At 39.1% G+C, this 12,335-nt stretch overlaps 1 protein-coding gene across 1 annotated transcript; it reads left to right on the top strand.

Annotated features, from left to right (window-relative positions):
- Nucleotides 1-498: 498 nt before the first annotated feature.
- Nucleotides 499-6,916, top strand: LOC306699726 (cysteine-rich venom protein-like; the record flags this gene model as incomplete). The annotated part of the gene is made up of 8 exons (XM_079164447.1): nt 499-558; nt 1,300-1,303; nt 1,612-1,712; nt 2,560-2,650; nt 3,021-3,163; nt 6,312-6,400; nt 6,593-6,675; nt 6,780-6,916. 8 exons carry the CDS (start codon nt 499-501, stop codon nt 6,914-6,916), a joined length of 708 nt encoding a protein of 235 aa, XP_079020573.1.
- Nucleotides 6,917-12,335: the final 5,419 nt, after the last annotated feature.

A 12,335-nucleotide genomic window follows, 5' to 3' on the forward strand; every position in this document is an offset into this window, starting at 1 on the left:
TGTGTTGTATGGCTGTAATCCATTTAATACGGGACCACACGGATCTACCTTGTAATCTACTAATGCTCTTTTTCTTTTTCTTTACCTCAGGTGCCTTTCCATTCTACTGTAAGCCGTGTAAACTTGAGCCAATGCATCAGAAAGTCACTACACCCTTGGGCTTAACAATTCCATGTTTACATTCTGTCAGTTGCACTCTTTTAAGTGTGCATTATTTAAAGCCCTGGTTTCTGCAGCATCATTAGTGGCCTGAGGGGAATGTGTAATATCTGAGAGTTAGCAACAGAGCTGAGTCTTTAAAAGGAGGGAGAGGAAAGCACCAACCCACTTGCACCTTCTGAAGACTCAGGGACAGGTATGCCTCTTTACTGGGTTTCCTAAACGTTGTTTTTAATATCTTTCGATTATTCGAAAATAAGAATCCAATTACTCGGGAACATTTTTGCCAGAATATCATATAAAAGTCTTTGTTTTTCATCTTCTTTTTTGTCCAGGAAAATGTTGGCATTCCTGATTTGCATGTTGACTCTGCAGCAAGTGCACTCTGCCTGCAATGTGGTGAGTAGAAGTATTGACTTATTACAGGTAGTTGTAATACAATGCATTATGCATTCGGAGTGTTTTCCATAGGCTGGAAAGTATGTTTTGGTTTTAAGAGATTTCAGTACATTTTCGACAGACATTTTGTGTATTAAAGTTGCTTCACTGAGTTCTCTGCAGAATAAGGTTTCACATGCAAACTAAATGGTGAGCCAATAAAACTTGATCCATTGCTAAGTCCAATCTTGGCCTGGGCAATTATAATAATATTCAATAATTCACGATTTGACCTGACCTTCTTCTAATATCAATATATATATATTTTATAGTCTGAAAATTCCAATATTTATTATTGATTTGGTCACACTGGACTGGTACAGAGACGTTAAACTAAAAATAACACTTTCTGCTGGAATTCATATATTTTCAGGAAGCAAATTATCTCACTAATGGTTTTGTGTTTAGACAACACTAGCATTCACGATAATATAAAAGAAAATGCCACTATTCCAATAATAAATATCACATAGCCAACAGTGTGTGTATTAGGAATAACTTTTATAACACTGAAAGAACCTTGTTTTATGATTAGTATTTTTTCTTTTTTTTCTTCAGCTAATGCCCTAACTTTTTAAGTAAATATAAAATACATTGTATTCTTGAAAATAGTAAAGACTACTCCCCTGATGTCCTGATAAGAACTTAACTTTAATTTCTTCTCCTTTTCAAACGTTTCTGCGTGCCATCGTGTGTCCACAGCCAGGTAAGCACAATGTTAACCTCATCTGACGTGTTTGACTTTACAGACAGAGACACTTTTTTTTAGGCATCAACTGTGAAACCAAGCCTTTAAGTCTCCCAATACAATTATGAGATTTGGTACAATCCTCTCTGTATGTTCTTCTGTTATGTCAAGCTATTTCAGAGTAATTAAACCTGGATATGTTTGTGAGTCATGGCGAATAAATATTAAACCACCAGAGTAAATATCAACCTATTTTATAACTTTAATATGTTGTTTACCCAGTGGTTTTAAGTATGTGTGTGTGTGGTGTGTGTGTGTCTGTGTAGACATTTGCCCAGAAAACGCAGCGGTTCAGACTGAGATCGTTGCCGTTCACAATGCCTTCCGGAGAGCAGTTGAGCCTACTGCTTCTGACATGCTGTTAATGGTCAGTCCTGCTTTCTACTTGCACAATAAAAGTAGCTCAGGTAATATTTAAAATTAAATACATTTTAAGTGGGTGTGGTCTTCTGCACGATGCCTGAAAATCATAAAAGCCGCGGCTTTTCAAAATCAGGGTTGTACAGTTTGATGATTAGGAGCTGACTCAACCTTAAAGGGCCAGTGTGTTGCATTTAATGAGGATCTTTAGCAGAAATGAAATATAATATTAATAAGTGTTTTCTTTTGTCTATAATTACCTTAAAATAAAAATCATTGTGTTTTCGTTACCTTAGACCAACAATACATATTATGTATAAATGCTATTTGAAATGTGAAAATACATTTTGACTATATGGTCTGTCATAGATAAATATAAACACTCTAAAATGTCATTTTTATGTTCATTAGAGTTGAGTAATGTCAACATCTTCTAATCTATTCGGGAGCCAAACCCGACCACTACAATAGCATTGTACACAGTTGGAAATCTTTCAGTCAACAGGAGAATAAAGATGTCTCATTTCCTTTTCAAAAGAGTTGGGTGTTTCTGGAGGTGTAAGGTTTCTGCCCAAAAGAAGAAGAAAAATTAATAAAAAGTCTCATGTTTATCTTGGAGCTGAGTTTTTGCTTTGGGCTGTATGAAAAGCACAGCAGCTGGTCTCAAAGGAGAAGCCCGTTTCAACAACCTTTTTCATATTCTAAGATTTAGAGTGGAAAATATTTAGAAATTTCTTCAGTCTTTCAAATCACAAATGATCCCATTTTCAAAACCAATATCTTAGCGAGACGATGGATCTGTTTCTGCAATGTGGTTGTGGGTGTTTTGAAATGAAACGCTTGATTTTTTACAGAGCTATAGTGAGGAGGTAGCAGTCAGTGCTCAGGCCTGGGTCGACAAATGTATTCTGGCTCACGGAGCACCCAGCACCCACATGCTCAATGGTATATTATTTCTTCCTTTACTCTTCCTCTTTCTTCTTTGTTTCCTCTTAACCTTGCTCCACAAATGCCAGCACCTTAGATAATACATCAAAGGTGCATTTGGTGTAAAGGTTCCCTGTGAATTGAGTGACCTCGTGATTGATTGTCAGAGTCACTGGGAACATCATCTTATCTGCAGTCTTAATACCTTCTTTTAATAACAAATTACACGGAGTAGGATGTGTAATCATCAAGGAGATTATCATCAATAGGCCTATTATTGAACCCTGTTTTATTGAAAAGAAAATAATCTACTGAGACATGGAAATAACACTGTGTGTTTGCAGAAACACATTAATCGTGCTGCCATGTGTTTCTCCCCAACGAGCAGGATATGTAATGGGTGAGAATCTGTTCTATTCGGCTGAAAATAACTCATGGACGGACATCATCAATACCTGGGACAGCGAGGGGGCACACTACCTGTATCCCAATGGCTCCACCACTGGCCAAACTGTTGGTCACTACACACAGGTAACATTTAGCTAAACAAAGTATGTGGCAACAGCAGCAATAACAACATACGGTAATGTTGCTGCTGTGTTATTGGATGGTTACTTTTAATTCAACTATATGTTTATATTCAATTATATTTTACCAATGGATCAAATGTAATGCAATAGTCTTTTGGCGTCTTTCAGCTCACTGTTTTGGTTTGTCGTTAGTATAGTGCCCTATAAATTGTCCAAAATCAAGGGAAAATTCACACTTAAATCAAAATGGCCGACTTCCAGTACGGTTTAGAGCAGGGCAAACTACGGCTCGCGGGCCATAAAGGCCCGTTGGGCTTTTTAATCCGGCTCGTCAAATATTGGTACAAAATTGTCCAAATTATAGTAAAGACCGCATTCATTTAGCTTTTTTCCTGCAATACCCGGCGTTTCAGTTGATCCCACTAGATGGCGCACTCCAGACACAATTGACCTTTGCTGTGGTCTGGTCTGTTCTCTCTAGATCACGCCCACAGGTGTTGCTGACCTTGTTGTCTTTACTAGCAGCTGTGGTTCAGTTAAAGTCTGCATTATTACGGAGGAAGCAGCTGTTATTGGAGCGATTAGCAAGCGGCGTGTCCAGCGGCGTTATCAGATCTACGGAGCGGCCGTCTGAAGTCACGGTTAGCGGCTTTAGGGAGGGTGGTGGACACAAAACGGAGGACTTTCCTGTCCTCATTAATGCTTATTTTGTTCTGCACAACTATTGTGAAGTCCGCAGATAAAATGCAAAAGGTACAAAATGGTAATTGCTCTCCAGTAGGACAGATAGTTAAGCCACCAGCAGAGCTATGAGTGAGAACAGACAACAACGAAACTGAGGAAACGAGTGAGAGATGTGTTGACCACTTATGGACCCATAATCTAGTAAACTTTTATGTCTAAGTGTTCATTTTAGAGTAAATTTGATGTGAGAGAGAGAGAGAGCGCAAGACCCGCAGCGCTGTAACTAACGTTAAGTCTGAAAAATAAAACTTTCCACGAACTGTGTCTGTTTGAGTTCATAGAGGAAGATTTTAGAGAAGATCTTAAGTATCAAACACGACCTTTTCATTATTATTATTATTGTATTTTGTTTAGCTAAGCAACCAATCTACTTCCTGTTTACACGGCACCCGCATGCCCAGTGTACGCGAATAGTCACGTGATATTTGTTTTCAGGCGTGTTTGTCTGGCCGGAGATCATTTCTAAAACAATGCTGAAACGCTGTGTGGACGGAGATCGTTTTAGTTTTAAAAAGAAGTTCAACTCCCTTATACTGAATGAGTTGTATGCTTCACTATGCGAAGTTAAATTTCCAAACATTAGGAGGATGGCACAGAGGATGCTGGTGTTGTTTGGCTCTACCTACGTGTGTGAGCAGACGTTCAGCGTGATTAACATCAACAAATCAGGCCACAGATTCCAGTTAACTGATGAACACTTCAGATCTGTCCTGAGAATTGCCACAACCAAACTTTGATGCACTGGCAAAAAAAGAGTAAGCAAAAACACTGCTCCCACTGAAATGAAGTGTAAGTTTTCTTTACTTTTTAGGTAATGGCTTTTACTTGTAATTTATATTAGTTCACACAAACACTCTCCATCCATCTGCTACTGGCCCGGCCTGTCTGTCAAATTTTAAAACTCAATGTGGCCCCTGAGCCAAAAAGTTTGCCCAACCCTGGTTTAGAGCATGGTCCCAAGAGATTTAATTATAGGTCTCCATGCGATACATGTTCCTATAGTTTCATACATGTACCTTAAACGTAGCGCTGGAGCTGCTCTTTTAAAATATTGTAGGGGGTGCTATGGAGGCAATTTAAAACGGCCAAGCCAAAAACCCATATAGACTGTCTTCCCATGACCTATGAGACATGTACAAAGTTTCATACGTTTTTGAATATCTAAGTCATTGAACAATCAGCTTCCTTTTTCATGGCGAATGATGCGTTGCCACGGCAACAGCGTTCAACAAAAACTCACAATATTCATGGTGACGTATCATCAATGTCATAAGACTATTCTTACTAAATTTGAGACAGATCAGGTCAACTGGCTAGGAGGAGTAAATAAAAGTATAAAATGTGAGGTTTCCTTTTGCCAGTAGGTGGCACAATGACAATGTGAACATTTTAGCATGGAAATTGGCTCAAGCTTGAAGCAGCATAATGCATAAGAAGTTTTGTGCATATTGGATAATGTACCTTTTTATGTACACTGTGATAATGTGATAATGTACAACTTCCTTTTTCATGCCGAATGACGCAAAATGGCCGCCACGCCACGAATTTGATAACTTAAGAGCATCCTGACCAAATTTAAAGTTGATCGCATACATTTTTTTTGTTTGTATTTTTGTTAAACTACAAAGGCTGAAAACATGAAAAATCAATAAATGGGTGAATTACTGTAGCGCCCCCTAGCGGTTTATTGGACTGAAAATGTCAGGGTATGTTACAGGATGCGATGTGCACATATGCTGCAAATCTGGTGATTTTAGGACAAATGGTTTAGAAGTTGTGTATTGATATATAAGCTACGCCCCTATGAATTTAATTGGTTGGTCCATATCTTGTACATGCATAGAGAGATCTAAAAGCTTTTGATAACTTTTGGGGATCTAGATCCAATAATAATCCACAGTAAATTTGGTAGCAATCCGACTCAGCGTGTAGGAGGAGTTCGCAAAAATGTGTTTTTCACTAACTTCAAAATAGTGGAAAATGTTTCTAGGCGGAGCTTAGGGGTCTGAGAGGCTTTTTAGTAGAGCTAGCGGAGTTGGACATGTGTGTCAAATTTCAAGTAAATCGGACATACTGGCCGAGGGGCGTCGCCGGTCCAACTTGTAGAGAGGCATTTTGTAACACGCAATTACAACTCCCATATCACACGTAAATTTCCACCAAGCCTGACAAGTGTGCACAATTTGGTGAGTGTTCATGCATGGCAAGTACCCCAAAAATGCTCCCAATGCAGACAACTACAAATTAGAAGAATAAAAACCCTTACAATTTCAATAGGGCCTTCGCTGGACCGACGTTGTCGGTTGCTCGGGCCCAAATAAATTAGTCATGGCAGTGTTTGAACAAGCAATATGCATTACTATTAATGTAAAAGATTAAAGTTTTGGTTTTATCTTTGTTGTCAGGTGGTGTGGAACAGCTCCTACAAAGTTGGCTGTGGGGTGTCTTTGTGCCCTAACAACGTCTATTTCTACGGCTGCCATTATTACCGAGCGTAAGTGACCCTCATTCACCCTCCATATGACTTTGTTGTATCATTTCTGGGCGAGCTTGACATTGGCGAGGGTGAAAAATGAACAATAAAAGTGTCTATTTATATATTTATATCTGTATATTTAATCAGAGGTTAGTTCTGAGTCAGATGAAGTTGGGTTAAAAAAACTGAAGTTTCTAATTTGTTTAACAGAGGAAACTTCAAGGGATGGAAACCTTACAAGGCTGGACCCCCGTGTGCTTCCTGTCCCAACAACTGTGACGACAAACTGTGCAGTAAGTAACAGATGTTATGAGGTTCTTTTTACGGCAAATATATCAATTTTCGACTGCGGTAGAAAAAAAGACAATGAGCTGACCTCTCCAATGTTTCATTTCAGCCAACCCCTGTCCTTACATAAACAAATACATCAACTGTCCAACCTTGAAAGACACGTTTGGATGCAGCAATTATCTGGTGTCTGCTTGGTGTCCTGCTTCATGCAAATGCGACACTGAAATCATTCCAATAGCCTAAAGAGAAGCCACTGAGTCTGCAAAGTGTAATTAAGTGGTTCAGACTTTTTACATATTTGTTGGTTCTCTGTCTATGAAGCAAGCTACTGCAACTGTAATCAATTTCCTGTGAGCTTATAATAATATACGAATGACGCAAGCAAAACAAAAGTGTCTTCGTACTGATTGCCTTAAGTTTTAGTGGATGCTTTGGGAGTCTTTTTATATATCAATCTCTAATCAAAACCCCATGGGACAGAGTTTTGTAATGTGTCATATACTATACTTAGGGGGACTCATCCAACTCAATGATATTAATTGCAGAAATGTGTAATCATAAGCAGGACATACGGTTTTACTGTTAATTCACCTAAAACCAACATAATATGAAATCAAAAATGTTCATTCTACACAATCATACGATACAGATGATGTTGAAAATCAAGTGCTGTCATTTTGTTATGGTTGATAAGAATTAAACATTTAAATGCTTTAGTTTTGTTTCAATTTGATGTCATGCTTCCCTCCATATAACATGAATGTGACAACGTCAAGTGGCCATTTTTTTTTCTTCATTACATTGACATTCAGAGCACAAATGCAAGTTTTTTATTAGTAACTCTTTCTTCATACTCGTATACTAGGTTTCTCTTCACATACAATATGGTGGCTCCAAAGTCCCTTTATTATCTACAAGCATCTACTATTTAAACTGTCTGGTGCTGGATCTTCTACATCATTATTATATCCATATGTATGGTGACGCTTGGGGAAAAAACTAAAAACAGAATATTTACCGTGGTTGGGGACAACACTGAACAAATTATCAGGTTTGTCAGATCGCACCTGACTGTGGCTCACAGTGTCACCGCCTTCTAACGCCACCACCTAAGAAAATAGACATATTTGCATGAATTTACATAAGCAACAAGCTGAATCAACTTTAAACACCAGAGGAGGCCCCTGATGCTCATCTTTGCTTCAGTGTGTAAATGTTACTGGTTCCTACTGTGGGCTGCTATCATCCGGATCCAAAATAATCCCTCTCAATCATCACTGTCCCACCAGAAGTGTGTGGTGGTGTCTATCTACAGAGGCCCTGCACTCTGCCTGTATTGTCTTTTTCTTATTATTATTTTGCTGAGTTAGTGAAGATTGTGGGTGTCAGCAAGGAGCCTTTGTGCCTCACATGGTTGTGTCAACCCGAGCCAAGAACAGAGCACATGGTGTGCAGCCCGTTCTGATTCCCGGGGTTAGGACATTCGGACAAACCCACAGATAATTATTAATACCAGACTCAGCAGTTTCTCTGAGCTCTACAGAGCTATTTAATGTCTTTAATTGTTTTGGTTGGCTCTCCATCACCGCTCTCATCAGTGTTGTTTCCAGCTGCAACAGACAGCTGTTTTTGGTGACAACGCTTTGATAAACCCACTGTACGCTACCTGCTCAGCACCAAACGGCAAACAAAGTAAGGGGAAAACTTAGTTGACTTCATACATACTGATAAAATAAACACGAATGATGCATCATGAATAGAAGTGGGTTGATTATTGTGACAGCATTGCACCTTTTTCCTGTCATGTAATATTCTTTAAATATCAACTTTCCATACACAAACAGCCGCGTCATGTCATTGTGTCACAGAATCTAGTATAACCGTACATCAGTGGTCCCAAGTCTGATGGTCGGGACCTCCACCAGGGTTTGCATGAAGTATCTGAGGGCTTGCAAGAAGAATTGCTGGTTTTAAGGGCCAAGAGGCTGGAAGCCACTGGTCTATACAGATTGGCTAGAAACATAAACTTTGATTAGCAGTGTATTGTCAAATACTGTCTCCACTGTACAATAACCAGAAACAACCAACAACCCTTGTAGACCAGCAGATGGCTCTGTTGTACAACTCACCATACCTCCTGCTTCTGAATCCCAGTGTCAAGTTGATCTGCCTTCATCTGAACCAGTGGCCTGTGAATGAAATGCATTCAATCATGTAGAACAATGTTACGCCTCATCACTTACTCTCTGTGTCTCCTATACAAGAGGCTATAAGCGATGTGATCTAAATGTTAGGCATTAACTGTACCTGATATTTTAAAGCTCTGGATCATCTCCAAGAAAGATTATTTTTTGGTCACATATAGGTTGTTGTCCAGGTTTCATTAGAAGAGCACAAAATGCTGTTTTTCAGTGAAGACTGTTGTTACATCACCGTTAAGATCAAACTCTGTTGTAGTACATATTGTAGTATTGCTCCACATACTATAACAACTCTGCCTGTTTTCTCTCAGTTACTTTAATTTACAAGAGGAAAATAAAATAAATTATGAGATACTTTAACACAACAGTCATAGGAGCAGCTCTTTGGCAGGTTACCCTACATTTGACATATGTATTGTGAGTACATTGAAGACTACTTTATACGTGGCTTTACAACACATGAAATACTTCACATGGATTGTACTCAGCAAGAAGCAGCTCTGGAGTAGAAAGAATAAAACCGATGGCCACCTTCATTGAACCGCAACTGGAAACATCTGGTTAGTGTCATGGTTACAGGTGGATGCACCAAAAGTGTTGACAATATCTGTCAACTAAAGAAGTGGGAATAAAATTGATATGGCATAGACTCATTATGGAGCCATTCTAAACAGGTGAGCATTACTGAAAGTTGAAACTGTTTAATGTCGGGACCTGTCTCTGAAGTCCTTCGGGCTCCACCCCTCTCCCGATTCTTTTCACTTCCTCAATGAGGTCCACCAACTTCCCGAGCACCACCCTCTGGAACTCTTTAAAAAAACATTGCATGGTCATTGATGTAAATATTATTGACAAATCCCTCAGTCTAAAAGCTATTACTTACTTGCTGTGGACATCAGAAAAACACTTGACCTTTTGTTGCCTGGAGAAATTGATGGAAAGATGGAAAAGGAATGTTGTGATACTGTGTTGAACATGTCAGTCAAGTATTTTGTTGAGTCATACGAAGTTGAAAGTCAAAGGAATTAGGAGATACTTTAAGGTCTTTATTACAGGGAAGGCTGTAGTACTTTGTTAGTGGTTAAGCATCACCTCTGGGTTTGTGTCTGTGGACTTCTGTGCCCATGGTCTGACTGTTCTGGGGAGCTGATGGTGCAGGTCTCCAGGTGAGTGCTGTTGTGGAAAATCTCTTACGTTATCAGGAGAGGAAATTGAACTTGAAAGAAAGTTATGAAAATGAATAAAACCCCGTTGGAATCAGAGTTGTCTTTGTCTTTGTTTATTTCTTCCAAGGGAAGAGTTACAACAGCTGCATGCATTTGCAGTTAGTAGTAAGTGCTTCAAAGTACGTATCACACAAGCTTCTTTATATACACAGCAACAAGTTATCTCTCTAGAGCGTCGCACCTACGAGGGGTTATCTGTTGTTCGCAGCTGACCTTTTACAGTTTCGATACACTACTGGGTCAGACGAGTGGTTCCAAACACAAGTTCCTGATTACTGTATGGTCTGACCTTTCTTTACTCCATATAAGGTAACAATAACAATCGTAGGCTGTTATTTCCAGTCAGTTGTTCTGCTACTTTGCAAATTGTTCTGCTACTTTGCCAGTAGCCATTTTCCTTAATAGATGACACGTAAGTTTCGGGTTCACAGCAAGGACACATAGTTGGACATAATAAGGTTATGTATATTTTACCATTACAGTGCGTACAGAACCTAACAAGAGTAAAATCATGACACATTAGCATAAACAGTGTGGAATGTCAACGAAAAAAAATAAATGCAATTAAATAACAAAATGTTGGTGATTACAAAGGGGTTACACCCAAATTTAAAAGGCTTAGGCTAGAATATATGTTGAAAAGACCATTCACTATAGTACCTGTTACGCCCGGTGACTTAACGATGCCTCTTTTCTAGTAGGAGAGCTCTGGGTTTCAAACTTAATGGAAGCTTTGGAGGGGTTCTCTGCCTTTCATTTTGTAAAGTTTTCTCCTGTTTTTGTGACTACTTGGGGAGTTCAGTATTGGTTTGTTTGTTTGTAGGCCAGCTGACCTCTTCTTTTCCAGTTAGCATGGGGGTTTTGTTTATTATGTTGGCCTTAGAGACCCTGACGGCCACGCTTCCTTACTTAGTTGGTTTGTCCCTGTTCATCTATACTGTTGAATGTATCTAATGGCCGCTGCCTTATCCTCTTGGTTTTTGTTAAACTTTTGCCAAGGTTTTCCATCACCTTTTATGTCACTTCCAGTGTACCCCTAGGCACACTATAGGCCGTAACAGTACCCCTTTCTAATCTTAGATCAAGTTATATTGAAGAACTTTAATAAAAGTTTGATAGCATTCAATGTTGATCAGTGTTGTGAGGTTTACACTGCCTATTTATGGTGCTCTTTTAAAAACGTTTCGGCATTATTGCCCAGTTTAAAAAAGTTATACAAAAAATAATGAAAAAGTACTTGCATTTAATAAACTTATTACTTTTAGCGTTTTGCTTGGTGTAGATTCTTTTTTTTTAACCTAGCTTTGTTTTTTAACACTCAATGGCTGAAGGAGGAGAAACTGATTTCTCAAGACCAGAAAAACTGGACATCGTATCAAAGGGTCGGTCAACCCCACAGCTAGCATGGAAAAGGATTTATACTAACGGTATTTCTGGATGACAGCGGCGGAGAAGCGTTGCACATTTTATGGCTGAGAATGAAACTTTTGCTGAGACCCGAGGGGATTTACAACTCAACGAACACGTTCGCAGGAGGACCTCTGACTGGAACTGAACTGAACCGATGTACTGAACAACCGCGGTATTAAACTCTTTGTTAACAAAGAAAGGAGGATGGACTTTGTATTTAAGTGAACAGCAGCTGTGGTAAGTGAAGTGCTTTTGTGTTTTTACATCTGCAGTAGCGTTACTACTGTTAGATTTTCCATCGTGTCGTTTTTATGATATGGTGAATATTGTTCCCTCTGATGTGAATAATAGTTGAATGGCTCGTGCTCTTCAGTGTGCGGTGGAATACGCGTGTTAGCGCTGCAGTGTTGCTGTGTTGATTTGTCATGCTTTGTTGTCATATAATATATGTGACTAGTTCATGTGAGTTTGTTCTTGTTATTGTGTTAATTACATTGATTCTGACTAGACATTGTCCGTTAATGACGAAGCATCCTGTCATCGCGGGGTTTGCCGCGGTTGTTTTCCCGTTAAGCTAGTTTAGCGTAGCCTCAGCTGTTTTTGTTTTTTTTTGTTCCGTGTTGAGAGGTCACAAAGCCCGTTCAGTCCACCGAAAACATATTTCCCATAATTTAAGCTTCTGCATTTTCCAAATGCACTAGTATTATTCAAACGTATTGTTTGGTTCGTAAGCCTCGTACCGAACGGTTTACTACGAAAACGTATTGTTACAACCCTAGAAACAAATAATAACCGTAGCTGTGGCTCATAATTAGGTTATTCAAC

The sequence above is a fragment of the Pholis gunnellus genome (genome assembly GCF_910591455.1).
Source record: "Pholis gunnellus genome assembly, chromosome: 8".
In the NCBI taxonomy this organism is placed as follows: Eukaryota; Metazoa; Chordata; class Actinopteri; order Perciformes; family Pholidae; genus Pholis; species Pholis gunnellus.